Below are 23,260 nucleotides of genomic sequence, written 5' to 3' on the forward strand. Positions count from 1 at the left end.
TGTTTTAAAAAAAGATTTTTAAAAGACATATCCACTGTGCGTTGCTATGTAGGATCAAAAACGACTGAAGTATTAATATATGAATATGAATGAATGAATATACAAATGAAATAAATTTTTATAATGAAATTAACTTCTTGAATTTATGTTGGGTTTTTTTTTTTTTACCTTTTTTAAGTTTTATTTAAGCTCGCTCTGAATTTCTACATTTTATTTATTTAAAACGATGTCCCGTTTTGTCCTCCATATCTGGGATCCATCATTAAACAGCTGTTGTTCTGTGAAAGCCGAAGTCCGTTTTCCTATTTATTGATCATATATATATTTTTTAAACAATAAATGTCAACGAAAGTGTTGTACGTCGTTACCGTTAATCTGGTCGATGATTACGCGTTGACCAATCAGAGCTCACCGTAGGCGTCCGAGGTGCCGCTTCGTCCTTCGTCCTTCAGGTCGGGAACGTCGGGAATCTCCTGAACTGAAATAAAACTTCATGTCTTCATCAGTCTGCTGAGTTTATTTAGAATCAGTGGATTTGGGCGTAAAAAAAAAAAAAAAAAAAATGTATTGAAAAAAATCGCTGATATCAAAGAAACAAAGTGAAACTCAATGGAAGTTTTGTTTTTAGGTGATTTTCAGTTTTTCTCCTCTTTGGAGCTCCGTATTTGAACAGTTTATCTTCTGTTCTGGACTTTCTGTCGTGCCGTTCACTTCTGATTTCTGCCAGGTTAAAATCAACGTGTATGGAAATGACTGGCGAGCATCGACTCACCTGTCGGGTCAGCAGTGTGACTTCTTCTTCTCTCTGCTGCCACCCGGTGGATCACCTCGGAAATATTCAGTTCAAAAAAAGAGAAAGCAAAGAAATGCCCAAGAAAACCTTTTTTTTTGCAGGTGCTGAACTAAAACAGTTGGGACTCTGGAACAAATTATATGAAATTATATTGTATTATATTATATTATATTATGTTATATTTCTAGAAACATATTCGTGTTAAACACACATGAAGACCATTAAATTAAAAGTTGATAATCGCTCCTTAAAGAGTACGAAAAAATACACAGAAAAGGCAGTTAGTCGTAATAACAGCGTTTATGTTCACTTACTTAAAACAAAACATAATATGACAACATGTAAAATACTGTAACATTTAAATCTTAAACAGCGCCATCAACAGGCCGAAAACGCCCGACTAGTCCCTAAAGTACTGATTGTTTGTTATTTTCTGACTACAGTGGTCAACACTGTAAAAAAAAAAATTTAAAAAAAAAGGACGACTTCATCCTTTAAAATGTCTTTTTTTTTTTTTTTAAAGAGATTTTCCAATTGAAAAATATTCATAATACTTTGTTCATTTAGATCGAAAATCTTTGTCTCAGTTTGCAATTCAAGTCGACTTTGCGTCTCGTTTAAGGTTTAATTTTTACAATATCTGTGGTAGACTTTATCAACATGAATACAATAAAAACTTTTTTTTTTAAAGATAAGTGCTGTTACAAGCAGAGCATCACATTTCCATCATTGGAAACAAGTGCAATCAATGGAAATAAAAAATAAAAAAAATAAAAAAAACTATGTACAACATCGTTAACATGGTGTTCAGTAGCTGCGTCACACTGAAACATCTAAAGCTAAGATTCGTCCAATACGAACACGTTTTTGTCGCAGGATTTTCCATCTTCATCATTCCAGTTTCCATCTTTTCCATCATTTGAAGTACATTCAGAATTTTATAATAAAAAAAAATTAAAAAATAATAATATTTGATCCACATTTAACTTTGATCATTTAAAGCTGCCTTAATTGATTTCTGGCCAGCAGGGGGCAGCAGATTGAGTTTTAAACATCCAGCTGACAAAAAAAACAAAAACAAAAACAAAAATGATTTGCTGGAGTTGTGTTTTTTCACATTATTAGCTCTGTTTCGGTCTCCTGAAGAAAAATATCTGGCTCCTGTTTTGAGCCGTGAAACCAAAACTACGAGCTAAAAAAAAGCTAAAAAAGCTGGTGTTGATTCTCGGTGGGTCAGAGCTACAAGCGACACCTTTCACATTACACAGAATAATCTTATCCATTGTTTACACGTATTAATAAGTACAGCTTTAAATACAAAGTGAAGCAGTATTAGCGGTATTAAAAATATCGGTAATATATATAGATTTTTTTGTTGCTGTTGTTCATTTACGAAGTACTTGTGACATTTGTGACATTTCCTGAATCATTACATTTAAAACAAATTTTGGCACTTGATGATTCAGAAAGTCCTGATTTACACAGACGGAGAGAGAGTATTTACTTTTTAAAGGTTCGGTCACTCCAGCGTTTTAAAACCGTGAACTTTAAAGTTAGTTCGTTTAAATAGAGTCGCATTTAGAGGTCAAAAAAAGTTGAAATCGTTGAAATCGCGACGTGGATTGGCTAAATAGTTTTAATGGCGCTGATCTGGAGAGAAGAGAACCAAGAGTCGAAGTGGAGGACGCTGTTGTCGCTCTTCAGCTGAGATTTTAAATGTTTGACTCGCGTATTATTCAGCACCAGATAATTACAGCGTGAATGTTGACGTTATTTACAAGTCGTAAACTGCTAATTCAAATATTTCCCACGTGACCTGAACGCAGCATGATTAAAAAAAAAAAAAAAAAAAAAATTTTATTTTTTTTTTTTATATATCTTTTAGGTTACAGACGATCTGGAACACAAAGAGCTTAAATATTTTCTCTCCTCTTCCGGTCGATATCGACAAACTCTGTTACACATAAACAAACATTTAAGTTTCACGAAGATGGAGTTGAACTGTGCCGTCAATCAAACCCGAAGCACAGCTCATCTCGTCATCTTTCAATCTTGGCGTAGTTTGAGGCCCAAATATGATTGAATTTAAAAAAAAAAACTTTATAAAGTTAAAACCCCATAAGGCTCTACAGTACTTTTTTTTTTTTTTTTTTTTAACATTTCCTTTTTACTCCGACTAGAATCACTTGTACTTAAGTCACTGGAGTAAAAGGTACTTTTTTTGTTGTTGATTTTCCCAAATCCACAAACATTTTCCTGGCTCATCGTTGAGGTTTTAAAACAGTTGTGTGTTTTTATTGTTTGTTTGTTTTGTCTGACGTGTGAAACAGCCGATCACATCTGAATGTATTATGTGTAGACGTTTAAGGTGATGTGAGAATTTTGCAGCGACTCTATCAGATCTATTAAATGTTTCAGCAGCATTACAGGCTTCAACACTTCCCTGTATTATTATTAATATGTTTATGTAGCGCTTCTGCACTGCTGGTTGATATAAAGGCACTTAACATATGAAGAGTTTTACCACAAAACACAGCAGAGAAGAACTCTCTTCCTGAAAACGACCATTTAGTGTCCCAAAATACAGAAGATTTTTAATGGATTTATTACACGATACTATTAAAGCTGCACCAGGGTCCATTAAGAAAACTGCTTTTTTTTTTATTTGCATTTTCGTTATTACCCTGTAGCTTTGATTTAAAAAGATTACAGGAATAAAAAAAAATCATCTGCACTTATCGGGTTGATTAATTTTGTAAAAATGTAAGACTTTTGATTAATTTCAATTAATCAGATAATAGTATGTAGAGCAAATAAAAAAAAAACTATCTGCAGACCACAACATTAGCTTAATCTGACTGAGTCTGTGGCCCCGCCCACTGGCCTGTCAATCATGTGACATCAGAAAAAAAATGTCTCTATACAAAGATGATCTTTTAAAAGACGTCAGAAAGTCTGAAATAAAAAAAAATTTTGTACCAGAAAAAAATAAAACTATTTTACTCTCATAATTGACACTGTTGACTGTGTTTCTTGGTTGTTTGTATATAATATATATAGATATATACTGTACTGTATATACTGTGCATTTTATATTTTATATTTTTTTACAGCTATTTTACTGCTATTTTATTGCTTTTCTATTATTCTATTATTATCTTATTGCTTCTGTATGCTGCTGTAGCGAAAAAAAAAATCCCCTCGGGGATTAATAAAGTAACTACCTAACCTAACCTAACCTAATCAGGAAAGCAATATTTAGGATTTTCACAATAAAATCTGAGCCGGTGCAGCTTTAATGTAAAAACAAAATTTGTGCTGTATTTCCTGTTCGATTTATTTTGGAATAAAACTCTTCATTCAGTTTCTCCAGGGAAAATAAAATGGCACTTTTATCTCCCCGCAGTTAAAAAAAAATTCCAGGTGATTTTTGTGCATTTGTCTTTTTTAAGACTTACTAGAAGGGAGGAACCTGAATTTGTTTCATGGACGTGAAATGTCCCGACGTTTGGTTCATTTTGGACACCCCCCTGCCCCCCCCCCCCAAAAAAAAAGCCAAGTTCAACCACTAACGAAAGAAAGTTACACTTGAAATACATCAGGTACATTTTTATATTTTGATACGCATGATATTTATCCTTCGTATCTGCTAACCTACAGTAACTCGCGTCACCGTCTTTTTGAGCTCCTTCAGCATTTTAACAACAACACGGCGTTTAGTAGCCGGAAAGACTTTTTTTTTGTTTTGTTTTGTTTTTGCCGTTTTAACATTTAACACGCAAACAAGTCCGATTAGTTCACGTTTAACAAAGACCGTCTCCATCCGCGTGATCGCGAAGCTCACAACAACAACAACAACAACAACAACAACGCGTTTTAATTTGGATTCTTCAAATGGTACGAAATGTATTTTAAGAAATGATTTCTGCAAATTTCCAGCATCAAACAGGTGCTGTCGTTTTAAAAGGATTTCCGGAGCTCAAAATAACTTTTTCCTCTAAATGCAACCTACATGCAAACAGTAAGTGAAATAATAATTCGTATGATATTTCCACTGATTCCCATCAGACCTCTTCTTCCGTCTCTTCTTCCAGTTTCACGTCTGCGAGCAAAGAAGCCGTCTCGCGACGCTTCCTTTACTCGTTTCGTGACGTGATATCCTGAAACGCAGATGAAGCAGAAGCCGTTAACTTCCATCCTCCCCTCCCGTGTTGATTCTTTCTGCTTTGTGTTATTGTTGTTTACTACTAGACACAACTGGGTGTTTTAAATTTGTTTTTTTTTTTTTAAATATTCGTAAAATGTCTATTTCTTCGATTTCGGACTCACCTCCGTCTTCGCCTTCCTCCACTCGCCCAACGGGCCCGACTTCGTCACGACTGAAAGAGAGCAGATCGTTGAAACGCAAAAAAAAAAAATCAAACTATGACTATTTAAAATATTTGATATATAAATTTATGCGCTGAAGCTGCAGTACTTTCCAAAATATTAAGAGTAATTGCGTCAAGCATTTAGAGTTCTGCCTGTAAAATAAGCATTCGGAAAGATCGCAGCACACAGGAAGTAAACAACAACCCTTCAAAATAAAAGACTAACAAGGGAAAAGATCAGAACTGAACGTACGACTAGATTTACAAGAAAATTGGATCGGATTGTTTTAAGTTTTTCTTTTTCTTTTACAATTGCTGGACATCCGACAGACAATATTTCATCATCAGATCTGTTGTATAACACGGTGATACTCACGCATACATGTCGCGATCGTCATGAACACGGCCGACGTGACGCTCGCGCTCCACAACAGACACCTGCAGCAAAGAAACGTTTCACCCTTCAACCTTTAAATTCACGCTGTCGTTTCTTTCCGACTCCGTCTTTAGATCTCAGAGATTCTATAATGAGGATGAAGGCAAATATTTAAAAAAATAAAAAATAAAAAAGTTTTTACCCGGAGTACAGAGCAGTGAGGATGAAGATGGTGAAGATGAGGAGGAGAAGGGTCTTCATCGTTAACCCTGGAACACGAGCGAAGACACAAATCAGAGACAAACACAAACGACAACAATGCCAACGAGATAAATTCAGACGTCAGCTGTGGTCGAACAAATTGACAAAAAAAGTGGCCAGAACAAAATAGAATTTTTTTTATTTTTTTATTTTTATTTTAAACAAATAGATTAAATAATTAAATAACATTAAGATTAATGTTAAGATTTAAAATTTAAAATTAAGATTTTAAATTAATTAATTAAATAACAAACCCGTGCGCTCAGGTGCCGTCTGACAGCAGCAGGTGTTGCCGTAGAAGGGCGAGGGAGGCGGGACTTCGGAGAGTCCGCCCAGCGACTGGGTGAAGCGCTCTGTCGATTGACAGATCTCCGAGCAAATCTCCTCCTGGATGAGCAGCTTTGGGGGCGGGGCTACTTTGTCAGGAGGAGGCGGGACCTCAGTGTTGTCTGAAAGACAAAAAAAAAAACACTTTTGATTGTTGGGCTTTTATTGTGAAGTGCTGATTTCAAAATGTGGACAATTTTTTTTTAAAAAATTTTTTTTTATTTAAGCGTCGGTCCACCCACCGTACGTGAAGCTGCGGCTCTCGTCCAGCTCGGTGCCGCTGAGTCCGGACCAGTACGACTCGTCCAGCGGGGCCGGGCCTTCCTGGCTGATGCTCCTCTTGGCCCAGCACAGGTCCCGGTCCTGGTTAAGTCCTTGATCCTGGTCCTGCTTCTGGGTCTGGGTCTGGGTCTGGTTCTGGTTCTGGTTCAGCCCCGTCCCCAACATGCCTCTGAAGACTTTCTGGTCCAGCCACGAGTGGCAGCTCTCCGTCACGTCGCTCAGCAGGCTGACCAGAGACCGGCGAGGCCTCCGCCGGCGCCGGAAAACCCTGAGAAACAAACAACAATAATAATTTGTTTAACTTTTTATCCTTTGCTAATTTTGCTTGATGCCTAGTTGACATGTCCAGTGAATTAATCCCTAAATAAGGTTTTCTGAGGATATTTTTCTAAAGGTTTGGATCATTTACTTTTTATTTTGAAATAATCAGATGAGACTATTATGAACCTCATCCCCCCCTAAAAAAAAGGTGTTTAAACTCCAGTTCGGCAGCAAAGTAAAGAAACACTTTTGTTCGGGTAACAAAATCAAACCCAAAGTTTTTAAATATAATCCAGAGCTATACTATATAAGATATACTTGTTATTCATGTGACTTCGCTGGCTTTTATATCGCATTGTTGTCAGTGCAGACTTCGTCAGTTGTGAAACAGAACAAAGAAACTTCTTTCTCGTGTCGACTTTCTTCTTAGTGTTCAAACACACCACGGTCTCCTGGCAACCGTGGGGGGATGACATCACGCTCTGGTCCCCCCGAACGCAGCCGACTTGCTGTCGTTAATATTACCCGTTTATTTTCAACAGTTTCTGATATTTACACATTAATCAGGACAGATAAAGAGTTAAAAAAAAAAACACAACAACTCTTTATCTGTATTTAGTCCCAAATGTGGATTAATCCACCGCGTAAAAACAGTCCCCAACAAATGCACGGCTCGTTTGCTAAAATTTTGTTGTCGTTTTAAGAAAAGATTGATTTTTTAAATTTATTTTAAAGACGGTGGGAGCTACATCATTCACGAGTACGTTTTTGTGACCGCTGCTGCGTGAACATTTGTGATTTTCAACATTAAAGTTGACGTCAGATTTTGAGTCAAATTCTTTAATTCAGGAAGTTACTGCAGACAAACTTTGCTCCTTCAATTTTTTTTTTTTTTTGGCAACATCAGCAAAATATTGTGTTTTTACTGTTTTTGTTTTTTTTCTTTGCAACCTGATTTCACTTCGAAGCGTTTTAAATTAGCCAACATGTCATTTATCATAAAACTATTAAAATGTTCCAAAAATCCAAGTGACAAGATCTGTTTCCCAACATTTCCTCTGTTTCTACGGCAACATCTCAAATAAAAATAAAAAATCCAAATCACATAAAAATTTTTTAAAAAATGCCCAAAAATAAAAATAAAAATCTGTTGACGTTACAGGATATTTGAAACTCCGTCTCAACTATTGTTGTAAGTAGGCGAAATAAGAAAAAATAAAAATGCTGCTCTCACCTGACCAGGTTTTCCTTGTAGGACACGTTGGTCTTGCAGGGCGTCAGCGACACGTTGCCGTCGTCGTCCAGGAAGAAGGTCTCCTCGGTGACGGCGTAGTAACCGTTGGTGAGGAGGCGCGGCGAGCGCCGGCAGCAGCACGGGCTGCTGCCGGCGCTCGAGGAGTAACATACGTACGAGGAGTCCGGAGAGAGGAGGGACAGGTCGGGGCTGAAAAGGAAGACAGACGGGGGAGGAGGGGTAAACAAAAATTCAAAAAAATTCAAAAAAATTCAGTTAATGTCAAGACATTTTTTTTTTTTTTACAAATTGCTGAACTACACTTTATACAGACTTACAAATACAGACGTGTTGTAAAGAAGTAAAAGAAGAATATTAACTTCATCGATCTGTCTCGGGCTTAAAGTTGGTCATCGTCAAATTAAGAGATCTGGACCTTCGGACCTAAACAATCCTCGACCACGTCAGTTCATGCAAATCCATTTCAAACCTTCTCATCGCGTAGATGAATACTGTACGGTTAAACCTATGCTATGAAAATGAGTGCATACGGCATAAGTCGGATACATTCAGAAAGACTTCTGCGCGGCAGCAGAAAGTACATTTACATTTTATTTCTTTTAAAATGTAAAAGCAGCGGAAATTTCTTTTGTTTTTACCTCTGAAAGGAGTGATTTCCCCGCAACCTCCGTTTTATCGGTGAACCTAAACAACAGATGTTGGAAAAAATGTCTGAGTTAAGACATAAAACAGGTGGAAAAAAAAGAGGAAGCTTCACACACACTTATAAAACAGGTTTCTAAATAAAGATGGCTTTTTTGTTTTTTATCAGCGGGACAACATTCTTTAGGCTGCTCGGTGACGTGACGAAGATATTTATACCGTGTAGGCATGTGGCATCTTTACGTTAAAAGTAACACAGTTCCTGAATGCAGCACGGCTTTGTTTTCAGGAAGTTAAGTCGAAATCTATTTGCTTGTTTGTTGAGTTGTATCAGTTTAGAAAAAAAAAATAATAATTAAAAGGGCTTTTATTGTGAAACATTTTACAGGAACGTGTTATAAATAATCCACGACAGCCTCCGGGTGCTTCGATTCGCATTACGCCGAGCAAACGGTCGACCTCTTCACATATGTATATATTTAATTCAAATTCAGAGGTAGGAGCCACAAAAGTCCCACAAAAAAAGAGTTTTAGGAACTTAAGCGGTTCTAAGTCTGAGGCTCCCAAAATCTCAAACCAAATTTAGGATTCCAACAAAGAGGTTTCAGGAGCTACTTTTCATCCACGGGTTCATTTTTCTCGTATGTGAAGTGTGTGACGTACTTGTAACGGCTCCGGAGAAGAACAGAGCCATGCTTTAGTCCACAGAGTCTCGTCTGTCTGATCTGTGAAAGACATCAGAAACCCGACACCCGGAGATGAGAATCGGGCGGAGAATATTTCTTACGGTCAACAATGCAATAAAACCCAAAAAAAAAAACAATCAGTGTGTCAAAACTCTCCGGCTCTCTGCAACTTCCTCAAACATCTGGTCGCTGTAGGAAAGAGTGCATTAAGTTGGGCGGATTAAGATTGATCAGACACGATACTCGTTAGAGGATTCACTCTGCTGGTTGACATGGAACAGATAAAAGACAGAGCAAGTTTGACAACAGGCACAAAAATGGAAAATTAAACTTCAGCTCTTCAGTAAAAAAGAAAAAAGAAAAAAGGTCTGCCATCCCGCCTGATCTGCTTTCATGTGGCGTATTAGAGCCCAGTCAGCTCAGATAATCCCTGCAAGAGCTGATAAGAGGAGTTTTCCTCTGAAGTCGAAGTGCTCCGGGGATTAACCGGAGTCAGACTCTAATATAAATCTAATCCAAACTGATCAGACTACTAAACCAGTGCCGGGTATTTATAAAGACACACAGCAGAAGTTTTTCATTTTTTTCCCCTCAGTCTTACCTTTAAAACTTGTTCTCGTGCAAAGAGGGTTGTTTTTTTTTCTGTCGCGGTTCTCTCACATCCTGCAGCGGACGAAGCAGCAGCCTGAGAAGCAAATGCAGAAAGAAAAACAGAGCGGGGCCGTGAATCTGAGCTCATGTTTCCTGTTAACGCTTCGTCTGCTGGGACGCCTTCAAGGAAAACTTCAGAAACAGCTGAGCGAGCAAAACAGAGACACGTTCCCGTCTTCACAAATGGTCAAAGAATAAACAATACTGTTGCAATGGCAAATTTCTATTTCTAGTTCAGACATTTAAGTTTGCCGTTAAAGTTGAGTTGAAGCCAGACGAACAGCTGATTTCCAAGTGGAAAATGTATCTCACAAATAAAATGCAATCTAGAGGAGCATCCAACAAATGTAAATTCAAAGGGATGTACTCCAAACGTCCAAAATGAACTGTGAAACGGGGTGGGTAGGGATCTAAAAAAAAACACATCCTTCAATAACTGTTGACTGAGTTATTTTTACATTTGACCTGCAGATTGCACTTTGATAACGTTTATAATAAGCCCTATTGGAAGATGTAAACAGAGAAGAACAAGGGACCGAGTACAGAGCCTTGGGGAACGCCACAGGTCGGAGGGGCCGACGAGGAGCTGAGGGAGCCCGACTGAAACAGTTACTGACAAGGAGAAAAACATGAAGTGGGTCAGTGACTGTTGGTGGGCGGCGAACAGAGACGCTCTGTGTTACAGTGAATGCAGGAGGGGAGGGGGAGGAGGCGCGTGGGGTGGGCGGGGGGGGGGCTGTAATGAGGCACTCAAAGTCGAAGACAGTAGGGAAAAACAAAACAAACGGGCCAGCGATTCATTTATTAACATTTCTATCATATTGTTGTCAGTAAGTCCGAGCTGTATATAGCGAAAGAATAAGACTTAGTAATATATTTAATCAATTACCTAGACTCATGTAGAGATTACTGAACAGCTCATATGAGGTTATTTCTTGTCACAAAGTTCAGTGAAAAGGTTAAAAAAAAAAAAATAACACAGGAGACAATAAAATAAAATAAAATGGACACTTTCAATGTCTCCTGGAAGGCAAAAATTATAATTAATGTTTCTGTCTCGGCAGGCAAAACAAAAAAGAAGTAAATTCACGACTTTTATAACTTTCTAAAGACTTTTTTTTCGAGGGACTTTTCTGTCTGATTCAAATCTGAAGGGTTTCATCCTCTGGGGAGCAGGAAAGTACATATTCATATACATATATATAGTATATATAGTGATTTCATTACGATATTGTCGCACATTAAAAAATTCTTCCAGGAGACCTCGGGACGTTTAGGGAAGTGTTCTCCGGGACTTTTTCCATCACGGGCGTTTTTTCCATTTTACGCGTTCTGGCGCTTTTACTGCACGAGCGGCCAGACGAGTGACATCATCATCATCATCATCATCATTTAACGAGCAAACGGAGCCAATAAATATCAAATTTCGTGAAGTGAGAAAGGCCTCATTTTTGTGTCCTCGTGTTTCTATCATCTCCACTTTTGTAAGTGTTTTAAAAGGGTAAAAAAACCTAACTTGTACATTTTCCTGACAAAGTGACTGTAAATAGAAGTTCCTCTTCGCTGCTCGAGGCTGGTTTTGTGTAAAAATAACAAAATACCAGAACTGTGTCTCAAAAAAGAAGCAAATAGAACAATAATTTTGGTCCGTTCAATAAAACAATCTGTTTTTCTGCACATTGAATTTTAATGTAAAAAGGGGAATATAAGCCACTTCTTTTTCTACATGCATAATGTTCTGAAACAAGCATAAATAACGCACTACAGCTGCAATTCAATATTAACTAATTTAATGATTCAGTAGGTTCTTAAATTTGAGAATTTTCTCGAGGTACTTACTTTTACAGAGACATTTATATATATTACATATATATATATTTTTTAACTGTTAATCAGACAATGTTTACTCAAGTTTTATGAACCATGAATCAAGAAAATAACAGTCACATTAATTGATAACTGATAAAAGTATCTGCAGTTCTATTGATGAAACAAATCATAATGGTAGTTCAATGAAACAATATTCACACTTGCAAAAAAAATACTTAAATTTTCCACGATTCATTCTTTTGTCTGGTCAAGTGTGCATTGACACACTGGGACATTTAAAAAAAAAAAAAATAAAGAATACATTATATTTTCTTTCCATTCAAATACTTCAATTATCCTTAAAACATTTCAATAATTGTCCTGCAAATTGTTGTTTTTTTTTCCCACCAAATCTTGCACGAAATCTCTCCGACAGATATTAGAATAATATTACTGATAATCAGCCCTACCTGACTCTCACTGCTTTAAAAATATTTATTTAATTTCCCCCCCTATTTGTGCCATGTTGGACTCTTCCCATCTTGTGTTTTCCCAGCATGCCTTGCAGCAGCAGTCCGTCTTCTGCTGAAGCTGCTGATGTTGGAGGAAAACGCGTAACAGGAAACACAAAGATGGACCAAACCATTTCCCTATCAGCACCAGAACACAGCCACGCTGCTCTGAGTGTCTTTACAGCAGCACCTCACTTGTATTTTTATAGACTTCACAATGTTTAAAGTGCATAAAGTTGAAATGTTAAAGCCTTTATTGCAATTTCAGGATTTTTTTTTTTTTTTTAATGTATTAACCTCCCCTATTTTTGTTTTATTGCAATTTATTGAATGATTTGTGCTCAATTTTGAGTTCCCAGCATCCTCAAAGGCCTAATAATCCTGTTATCACACAGTATTTATGTTTAATAGTGCATATTAAATATCAATATTCAGTGTTTCAGGTGTTCAGAAGTTAATAATAAATGTTTTCTTGTATTTTTTTCATGATTTAGTGCAATAATATTGGATTAAATGTGTCCAAATTACCCTAAGAACATCTTAATACCTCTATTGTGTCTCATATAGAGCATTTATAGATGCTTTATTCTATTTTTAGCTGCATTTCTACAAAATTACCATGATAAAGTATGTCTGGTATGTCTTTTGATAATGTCCTACAAATATAGCATCGTTATAATAAATTATAATTTATTTCATGCATAGATGCACACAAGATATGAATGATATTTGTATTTGTTGTATTGTAAATAAAAGCAGGAAAGTAACTGATCGCAATTTCTGATAAAAAAAAAAAAAAAAAAAAAAAAAAACAAACAACTTAAAAACGTTTCGTTAAATGAAATTAAAAATGTCTAAAATACTTTTTATGATTAAAAATTCATGAAAAAAAAAACCTCAACCAGCACTTCTTTATACTTCTATGTATATTTTCGAAGTAGTTCCCTGCAGAATCTACAACATAAAACCAGACAAAGAAAAAAATAACGGTGCTCAGCTGAACTCACCGTTTGTTTTCCTCCTCGTTTCTCCGCCGGAAGTGAAGAAAAGAAATCCTCTTCTGGCTTCTTAACGTTTAGTCCTCTTTTTTCTGTATTTTTTTGGGGGGACTTTTGTTCTTAAAATTTTGAAAGGAGAGGAAAACCAAACAGAAGTCTGAAGCTCCTGGCTCCGCAGCTGTCACCGAGCCTCGCCCACACACAGGAAGCGCCAGCAGCTGTCAAATCAAAACAAATAACCACCACAGATTCCGGTGAGGCGTTTCAAAATAAAAGTACGACGTTTATATTTCTAGAGAATCACAATGATTTTTTTTTTTTATAGAGTATATGTTTATAAATTATCAATAGAACTATTATTTGATTTAGATATTTATAACTATGATGCATATCTGTGTTCAAATTCACTTATATAGATTAATTAAGGTTAATTGCAATAAAATAATGTAAAAAGATATTATATATACTTTAAAGAAGTTAGAAAGTAGATGTACAATGATTGAAATCCAAAATCAAGCATATAATAATAATATTTGCTTCTATCTTTAAGGAGATATTATTGTTTAAATAAAAAATTTAAAAAAAAAAAATACACATAAGCACAACTAAAATACTGGAAACTAGGTGTCAGACTTTTATAAACTTACCATATTCCATTTATAAATGTTGGGGTCTCCATCAGGAACTGTGTCTCATAATTGAGATATTTCATGTGATCATGATGCACCTTTTACTGTATTCAGAATCCCGCCCTTATTTTGAAAGGGGATACCCTAACTTATGGAGTGCACTTAGCTTGATAAGCTGTAGATGATGAAATGAGACTTCCCCTAAATTTCCCATATGACAATAGCCGATTTATGTTTTTCTTCTGTTACTCATTTGTGCTGCCTGCTTAAACTCGACTTGAATAAATATGAAGACAAAATTTGTGCTCAAAACACAAGTTTCAAAAATAAAAGTTTGAAACCAATCGGTTTTCCCAGCGGTGCCGGAGACATCCAGTGGACATTGCGCTCAAATGCAATTTAATATTGAGCCTCAAATCTTTAACCCCCAAAGACTTCTAAAAGACAGAAATTAATATCTGTATCAAAAATTTATTTTCTGTTTCAAATACACAAAAATAAACTAAGTAGTGTTAATGAAAAATAAAGATATGAAATAAATAAAACGGAGTGGAATAACTTTGTTTTTTGACGTGTAAAGAAAAAAAAAAAAAACACTTCTTCGTTTTGAAATTATATTCCGTGAGTTGTTGTTTTTTAAGGATCCAGTTGTTGTTTTTTGGACACTCGAGGTCCAGGAAAAGGAAAAAAAAAAAAAAAACGGGGCCGACGCCGTTTTGTTTTTTGTTGTGGTTTCGGGCCGGCGCGGGCGGCGGCGGCGACTAAGCGAAGGGCCCGGCGACGGCCTCGGGGATGTTGGTGGCGTGCATGTCGCGCGTCATGTTGGACTTCTCTTTGAGTTTGGCCTGCAGCAGCGTGTGCTCGACGACGCCGATCCTCACGTCCATCTGCACGATCTCCTGCTTCAGCTTCGTCAGGCTCTGCTTGATCTTCACCACCGGAGCTGCCGGGGCGGGCGGGGCGGGTGGGTGGGAAGGGAGGGAGGGGGATGGGGGAGGGACGGGTTAAAGGTCAGAACCAGAACCGGCAACGAGATGATTTCTGATGCAAGAAATAAATAAAATAAAAAAGACACGAGCCTCACCTCCGTCAGACATGCTGCTGCCTTTCTCCTCCATCTCCTGCTTCACCTTGTCGAGCTCTTCGCTGTTCTGAAACGGGAAAGGAAACAAATACACGAGACGGATGAACGTCTGCGAGAAGAAGTACGTTCTGCAAATACAGAAAAAAAAAAAGACGCACGAGCGATCGTGTCAGGCTGGTGGGGTGCGAGGAGGATGTTGTTATTATTTGTTGTTGTTTTTTGTCCTTCTTTTTTGTGTTCTTAAAGTTTTGAAATTTTGCCTTGATCGAGTTATTAAAAAAATAAAAAAAAAAAAAAAAAAGTGACCAAAACTTCTCTCGGGGTGAAAATGTCTCGTCTTTCTAATATAAATTAAACTTAAAAAAAAAGAAAAGGAAAACACGAGCAATCATGTCAGGCTGGTGGTGAACGTTATTATTTGTTCATGTTGTTGTTTTTTGATTTTTGTTGTTTTTCCTTCCGTTTTGTATTCTTAAAGTTTTGTCTTGATAAGTTGTAAAATGAAAAAAGAAAAAAAAAAGAATAATAATAACGCAACCAAAACTTACAGTGGGGTGAAAATGTCTTGTCTTTCTAATACAAATGAACTTTTAAAAAAAAAAAAAAAATTTTTTTTTTTAAAAATAGGAAAACGAACAAATATGAGCCACAAAATACTCCAACAATAAGCGCGTGCCCCTAACACAGTCTTGTTTTCTGTATTTGGTGTGTTGTAAAATTTGGTAAAGATGTAAATAAAGATTTTATTCTCAAGTTTCAGTGCGCCGTCGCTGTAGCTCTCCGGCCATCGTGTTGCCTTCAGGCTCCGGTTTCAATCTCCTTTTGTTTTACTCGTCCTTTTGAGTTAATTCCACTAACGGGCCGAAATCACGACTTTCACACTCTTAACTTCACGTGTTTTTTTTTTCTTCCTCTCCTGAATGTTTCTAAAGTTCCTGAATCATTTAATTTGGATTTAAATTTGCAGCCGAGCAGATTTATGAATCTGCATTTTGTTTCTCATCAGTTCATAACTGAATTAGAGGCTAATTTGTTAAAAAAAAATTCTCATGCATATTAAAAAGTCAATTTCTAGGTTTCAAACTGATTCAATTATGAATTCTAACTGATTAAAACCCGAAGCCATACATTGTAATTGAGTCTTCGAGAGGTGGAGAGGTGCAGTGACGTGTTTTTTCCACACGGTGGCAGCGGTGGATCTGAAATCAGAGACGCTGCTGACTGACTCCGGGAAGTTTTTACTTGTTTACTCATGTGTCTTGGTCTCAAACTGTTGTTACTGTTGTATTCATCAGCTCATCAGTAGTAGTCCCCCCCCCCACACACACCCAATCACTTTAAACTGCACTCTCCTGTACAAAAAAGGTGCTAAATGAAGTGTTATTGATTGATTTAAAAGTGCTGCTTGGGGTGATGCGTTCACTGACCTCGGCCAGGGCTCTGGTTCTCTCGGTCACCCCTCCGCTGGCCTGCTGGTAGCGCTCCTTGGCCTGGTTGACGAAGGAAATTCATTCGATTTTTTTTTTTTTTTTTTTACTCCTTTCACTTCCTTCAAAGTATCTTAAATTAAAAACTACAAGTTTTATGTCACTTTTTAATAAGAAAAAGAGTTTCAACAAACGTGCGTCAAAATAACATGAAACTGATCGGAGATATTTTCGTGGCTTTGATGTGCAGGTGCGTGATTTGACCTTTGACCCTCAGGTGTGTGTGTGTGTGTGTGTGTGTGTGTGTGTGTGTTGCGTTCACCTCGCTGAGTTTGGCCTGAGCGCTGCGGTACTCCTGGATCAGATGCTCCAGCTGGTTGTTGATGTACTTCTCTCTGCTGCTCACCTTCTCCAGAGTCTTTCCGATGTCCTCCTGCAGCTTGTCCAGGTAGCTCTGAGGGGGGGAAAAAAAAGAAAAAAAGAATTCCCTTTAAGCTTTTACAGAAATCCAGCGTTTTCTGGGTTTGGGTCGAGTGTCTTTCGGTCCTATACTGAAGACAATAATGTAAAACTTTACACGTTCAAATTACGTGACATATAAAGTGATTTTAACAACCAAAACAAAAAATAAACTAGAGGGGAAAAAAAATTAAAAGAATGACATGGCAGCTAATGAGATCTGCTGAGCTTCCGAGTTTATTTCTTTTTCCATCTTTAGTTCCAATCGTGAACCGAATTTTAACTGCTGCCTTTTATTTATATCAATTAAATAGACAAAATAATTAAAATGTCACTGAAAAAAAAAGAAGAATATTTTGCATTTACAGACAACGAGGAGAGGAAAATCAATAACTGAACACAAAGTACACAAACTTTTGTTGTCAGCTTTAATTTAAGACGGCGTTCACTCAGAAAATACACATTTAATAATATCGACGGATGCCCTGGAGGGCGGTGCTGCAGTGTGTGTGTGTGTGTGTGTGTGTGTGTGTGTGTGTGTTCAGTGTGTATCGTCCACCTCAATGTAAATAAGGAACAGAGATGAAAATGACTTGAGTCCAGAAGTCCAAACAGTCGACTTGTGATGACCGCGTGTCTTAATGAACCAGGTCAGTGAACGCACCTTGGCGTCTTTGAGCGAGGACTTGATCCCGTCTCTGTGTTGATGCATCTGGTCCACGTGGATCCTCCAGTCCTACAGGACGACACACACACACACACACACACACACACACACACACACACACACACACACACACACACACACACACACACACACACCAATAAGAGCGTCGTCAGACACCAATTATTAATAATAGAGAATTTCGGTCTGGTAACGAAAAAGCTGACCACATGACACCGTTACCTTCAGCAGGGCCCAATTAAAGTAGTAAAACCCACCACGAGTCGCCCGCCCGCTGTTTTACATCCTCACCGGAGAATCTTTTATTCAACCTCTCAGACTTTAAAATTGGAATCGACTTCTTGAATCGAACGAGCTCCCTGCAGCGAAACAGCAGCTCGCCTTTCAATATTTGATTTACCGAACAGGAAACTACGACACCATCGTAAATCTTACATCGGATCGGGTTTCGTGTTGAACTTTCTTCTATTTTTTTTTTTTTTTTACAGATACTCGATGGACTTAAAAAAATTAAAAATAAAAAAAAAAAAAAAAAAGGAATCCGTTGGGGGACGCCTCTCTAACGACGTGTCGTTCGTACCTTGTTGTCGGTCCGGATGGTGACTTTGAGATGCGGCAGGACCCGTTCCATCTCCAGAACCCACGAAGCCGCGTCCACCGTCGACTCCAGGATGTTGTCCGGTTTGGAGGACGGTTCCACTTCCTGTCGGACACAAAAAAAAACAACAACAAAAAAACAACAACAACAAAAAATAAACAAGTCGTCAACTCCTCCAAATGATGGAATTTGCTCCGGAATAAAAACTGACAGAACGGGGCGTTTTAACACGCCGGATATTGTAACCAAGCAACATTAAAAAGGCCGAAAAGCCGTCGGTTACAACGGAAGTACAGCGAGTCGTCCAGATGCAAAATGTTCAAATCTTACTGTGTGAGTGGTTCGTAACTTCAGAGCCTCCAGGTCCATCACGTTCTCCTCCTCGTTGTCGGGCTCCTCCTACATTAAAACAATACAAATAAAAATGAATTCATGTAAAATACGAACGGCTTCGCGGGGGTTAAAAGGACGAACTGTCCGTTGAGCGTTTGGGGTAAAAAAAAAAAAAAAAAGAAAAGAAAAGAGGAAGCGAAATAAATTAGGAAAATAAAAACGCCCACCGTCATCTCCTCCTCCACTTTGGTGAGCGTGAGCTCGGCGTCGTCCTCCATCACCGACTCTTCTTCTGTGTTTTCTGACGGGTAGTTTGGCCTGAAAGTTAAAAAAAAAAAAAAAAAAAAAAAAAAATCACATCCAAAATCAAAACTCTTCAGACCTTAAAAAAAAAAGGAATAAAAAAAGATTTGTGTTTGTTTTCTAGCGAGCTAAAACAGAGAGAAGGAGAAATGTTGGGAAGTAATAAACCTTCTGAAGGTGAAGCCTCTCCTCCTCAGAGCCTCCTCGGCCAGTCGGTCCAACACGAAGCACACGTGCTCGCCGGAGCCGGACTTCAGCTTTGAAGGCGGGAAGTCCACCTTCACGCCCTGAAAGACACGGAGAGGAAGATTTCATTTGAAACAATATTTGATCAATTTGGCTTCTTATGTGAATTTTCTCCAAAAAAAAAATCATTGACATATTTCATGGACTTTTCTTCTAAGAAAGAAGGTTTGAGGCTGAGATTCCTATCGGATATGATCGAGCTCTTTATAAGAGTGGCTTGATTTTTTTTTTTTAATGTTATTTTACCACATTTAAATCTCCTCACGTGCCAGAAGCAAATGACCTTTCACAATAAAAGTCTGCGCGAGTTGGTTTGACATTTGAGATTTTACCGCATTTACAGACAAAAAGAGACGACTTTGGAGACAACACCCGAGTTAAAACACTGTTGAAAAGTTTTGTGACTTACAAAAGCCCTGAGCTCGGCCAGGATGTTGGACACGGTGGCGTTGGGCTCGTCGTACTCCTGAGGCTCGGTGAACGGCCTCCCCGCTACGTTGACCAGCCACGCCGCGATGACGGTGAACATGTAGAACTGCTCGCCCGGGTTGGACGCCAGGAACGGACTGGAGACGAAATAATGTCTGGACGGAGGAAACGAGAGAACAGACGGAACTATTAATTTATATTAAAAAAAAAAAAAGAAGAAAAAAAAAAATGAGTTTGATCGAGTTTGTTGGTCAGAAGAAGAAAAAACAAGACGTTCTGCATATTATTTAATAAACATGAAGCCTTATTAGTGTTTTACTGCATTCTTGACCTGTTTTTTTTTCTTTATTGTTTATTCCATAACAGTGAAGGTCTGCAGTTGCATCCCCCACCCCCCCCCCGTAGACTAAAGTACTTTATATGGAGAGATAATTAATAAAAAAAATCAACCTGACTGCGACCAGAGAATTTTCAGGTAATCATTGCCGAGGAAACTGGAGCTACTTTAAAAAGTTTTTTGTTGGGGGAGCTGCCCGGCAAAGTTTAATTAAAATTTGGAGAAAAGTACAGCTACGCTATCCTGGCGGGAAATTACATCAAACTTTCATAAGAAACAAGAATAAGAAATTCTCGGTTCATGAGGGAGTCTTTCCTGCAAGTCATTATCACGAGAGGTCGGATCGGCCGTCGCTTGCACAAAATTGGGGAGGAAAAAAAAAAAAAAGGAGGAAATTAAGATTATTACCACAACTATTAATAACATTGTGCTTTTGAGACACTTTAGTGGGCAGTTAATGCTGATATATAGATAGTTAGATAGATGGATATATAGATAGTTAGATAGATGGATATATAGATAGTTAGATAGATAGATATATATAGATATATAGATATATAGTTAGATAGATGGATATATAGATAGTTAGATAGATGGATATATAGATAGTTAGATAGATGGATATATAGATAGTTAGATAGATGGATATATAGATAGTTAGATAGATAGATAGATAGTTAGATAGATAGATTTATCTATAGATAGATAGATAGATATATAGATAGTTAGATAGATAGATATATAGATAGTTAGATAGATAGATATATAGATAGTTAGATAGATGGATATATAGATAGTTAGATAGATGGATAGATAGTTAGATAGATGGATATATAGATAGTTAGATAGATGGATATATAGATAGTTAGATAGATGGATATATAGATAGTTAGATAGATGGATATATAGATAGTTAGATAGATGGATATATAGATAGTTAGATAGATGGATATATAGATAGTTAGATAGATAGATAGATAGTTAGATAGATAGATTTATCTATAGATAGATAGATAGATATATAGATAGTTAGTTAGATAGATAGATTTATCTATAGATAGATAGATAGATAGTTAGTTAGTTAGTTAGTTAGTTAGTTATAGATAGATAGATAGATAGATAGTTAGTTAGTTAGATAGATAGTTAGTTAGATAGATAGATAGACTTTATTGATCTCACAAGGGGAAACTTTTCCACAAGAGGAGCAATACAAATCTGTACATAAACATACAATCAGGGAGACATTGGAATATATTGTTGTTGTTGTTTTTCTGTATTTTTCTGGCTGTGAACGCTAAATATAATAATATAATCCACCAAGTTGCATTATGAATAGTTAACACTGCACTTTTCCACCCATCAATGTCTGGATGAGAACTGGTTTCAGAGTTAACTGGTTTTCTACCTGGATCACGAATCGTTGTTTAAAATGTTTGATGCGACAAAAAAAAAAAAAATTCAGCTGAAACTTCCGAACCTTTGTTTGTTTGTTTGTTTGTTTGTTTGTGCCGGCGGGCCTCGTGTTTCTCACCTGGACAGGTTCTTCATGTTGTGTTTGACCAGAACTTCCTCCTCGTAGTTCAGAACCTTCAGCTTCTCCAGCAGAAACTCCATCACGACGAACACCTGGTGAGCCGCTCCGGGCCCGCGGTCGTCCTCCTCCGCCCGTCGGCCGTCGTCCGCCATGGTGCGGAGAATTTTTTTTATTTTTTTTTACCGGGTCAAAAAGAACGAAATGGTTTTTTTTTAAAAAATAAAAAAATAAAAAAAAAACGTGAAAAGAGGAAATCCTTTTTTTTTTTTTTTAGCCGCGAGCCCTGTTTTGTTTGGCTTCCTGTCCGTCGTCAGGCAACGGAGAGCTAGCATTAGCTGCTAGCGACATCACGTTTCAGACGTTGATTTTAGACCGTGTTGTTTATTAAAGTCACTTTTTTGGTTTCTTCATCAGCGTTGCAGGACTTTATCTGCAGACCGGAGCCATGACTGAGGGTACTGCGGCACTCAAAAATCCTCTAAAGTGACCAGCTTCGACGACGCTTTAGTAACTTTCAACCAAAGCGTCAAAGCGTTTCCGGTGGGACATTTTCAGAATAAAAGCCCTGACTTCCGGGATAAACTGTTCAAATTAAAAGCTTAGTCACGGTGCGCCATCCTCAGAACAAATTGTGCTACGCAGAGGGCAAATGTTGTATATATATACGCACACGATTTTTTTTTTTTTTTAATTATTTTATTTTTTTATCTTATAAGTATATAAATTTAGAGTAAAATATCCGGTTTGCACAAGAACTATTTCTCGTGTGCCCAAGATTAAAAAAAAAAAAAGAAGTATAATCTATAAGGCTTCTTTACCAATCTGCCAAGTACTGTGAATCAACCCCCATTTACAGTAAAAGCTATTTCTTCAGCTAACAAAATAATCACCATAAAATAAAAAATAAATTCTGAAGTTATCTTAAATTAGAAACTTTTGTTCAAGTCATCCATTGCCAGATTTTTCTTTCACATTTAAAAAAAAAAGAAAGAAAATTATATCTTTAAGACTGAGTGTTTAACAGTGGTGCAGCATAAATTAGGAGCAACACACAACAGTCACTATGGCACTAAGAGTGAACATTTTTACATGAATCCTGTTTTTTTTTTATCTGATTGATATGCAGCAACTAGTATTAGCATAAAATTATTCATCCACTGCAGGGAGCTCGCGCTTTTTTTTTGTCCTGATGGCTAAAATGCTCTTGAATCCCTGGGTGGAGATTGTTAGTATGACCCAGAGAGACACAATAGACACATTAAAGGGAAACTCACTGTGTTGAAATAAACTGGAATTATCCTTTAGCCCCGGGCTGTTTTTTTTTTTACATTTCCAACAGAAATAACATCCACAGCTCCACAACTGTGAGGACAAAATGAACAACCTCGGGGTACATGGACCGGAGACACTTGGGGCATTTTTTTTAAAAGGCAACAAGTCTCTGTTGTCATTGTGAGATCTAAAATAATTTTTTTTAAAAACAGTTTCACGTCCGCCTATAGTCAAAATTGTGAAAACAGAAGAACAATTGATATTATTGAACCCGTTCCCAAAAACAATTCTCAGCAAATAACCGTACCAAATTTGATGCGACAGAAATGAGGCACAAACAAAACAAAGCATCCAATTCGATCACAGTTGCAAAGACATTTTGACGTTCTCGTGAAAAGCCCTTCGTAAGCTTTGTCGGAGAAAAGTGCGATACAGATAAAACTGTATTTATTTACTCAAACATTTTACAAAATCTTTCATTTAAGCAATTCAAAGTGGTTCCGGTGATGTTTACGCTTCTATAAATGGAGGTTTGTAAAAATCAGGTGGGAACCGGCCCGAAGCTGGTGCTGCAGAAATGTTAGATTTAACAAATGTTAATCATACATTATATAAATATATATATATATTCAAACTCAAAGCAACAATGTGACCTTGTCCAGTGATGCATGATACATAGCAAAGCTACCTGTGACTATGTG

The 23,260-nt window shown here is 37.3% G+C and overlaps 2 protein-coding genes across 2 annotated transcripts; both read right to left on the reverse strand.

The window, feature by feature from the left end:
* Nucleotides 1-2,956: 2,956 nt before the first annotated feature.
* On the reverse strand, nt 2,957-13,424 carry tmem71 (transmembrane protein 71). Its single transcript, XM_069720486.1, has 11 exons — nt 13,233-13,424; nt 9,855-9,938; nt 9,231-9,292; nt 8,564-8,609; nt 7,905-8,114; nt 6,370-6,677; nt 6,055-6,249; nt 5,742-5,808; nt 5,540-5,601; nt 5,123-5,172; nt 2,957-4,953 (listed from the first exon to the last, which is right to left on the reverse strand). The coding sequence occupies exons 3-11, from the start codon at nt 9,259-9,261 to the stop codon at nt 4,930-4,932; spliced, it is 993 nt and encodes a 330-aa protein (XP_069576587.1). The 5' UTR covers nt 9,262-9,292; nt 9,855-9,938; nt 13,233-13,424; the 3' UTR covers nt 2,957-4,929.
* Nucleotides 13,425-14,325: 901 nt separating this feature from the next.
* Nucleotides 14,326-21,824, reverse strand: ift57 (intraflagellar transport 57 homolog (Chlamydomonas)). Its single transcript, XM_069720481.1, has 11 exons — nt 21,285-21,824; nt 19,397-19,571; nt 18,910-19,028; nt 18,666-18,756; nt 18,436-18,504; nt 18,088-18,210; nt 17,487-17,558; nt 16,686-16,817; nt 16,364-16,426; nt 14,937-15,003; nt 14,326-14,795 (listed from the first exon to the last, which is right to left on the reverse strand). Exons 1-11 carry the CDS (start codon nt 21,437-21,439, stop codon nt 14,614-14,616), a joined length of 1,248 nt encoding a protein of 415 aa, XP_069576582.1. The 5' UTR covers nt 21,440-21,824; the 3' UTR covers nt 14,326-14,613.
* Nucleotides 21,825-23,260: the final 1,436 nt, after the last annotated feature.

The sequence above is a fragment of the Brachyistius frenatus genome, unplaced genomic scaffold (genome assembly GCF_029030835.1).
Source record: "Brachyistius frenatus isolate BFR_SWC_R1_liver_20210118 unplaced genomic scaffold, ASM2903083v1 Contig_242, whole genome shotgun sequence".
NCBI lineage: Eukaryota > Metazoa > Chordata > Actinopteri > Embiotocidae > Brachyistius > Brachyistius frenatus.

Bases quoted from the DNA above. Each gene is read 5' to 3' on its own strand.
- tmem71 (XM_069720486.1), bottom strand. From the start codon at position 9,261: ATGGCTCTGTTCTTCTCCGGAGCCGTTACAA. The intron at 8,610-9,230 runs GTACGTCACACA...TCTGTTGTTTAG, and splicing joins CTTCTCCGGAGCCGTTACAA to GTTCACCGATAAAACGGAGG. The intron at 5,602-5,741 runs GTAAAAACTTTT...TCTTTGCTGCAG, and splicing joins CTCACTGCTCTGTACTCCGG to GTGTCTGTTGTGGAGCGCGA.
- ift57 (XM_069720481.1), bottom strand. From the start codon at position 21,439: ATGGCGGACGACGGCCGACGGGCGGAGGAGGACGACCGCGGGCCCGGA. The intron at 18,505-18,665 runs GTGGGCGTTTTT...GTTTTAATGTAG, and splicing joins AAGTGGAGGAGGAGATGACG to GAGGAGCCCGACAACGAGGA. The intron at 18,211-18,435 runs GTAAGATTTGAA...TGTGTCCGACAG, and splicing joins AGTTACGAACCACTCACACA to GAAGTGGAACCGTCCTCCAA.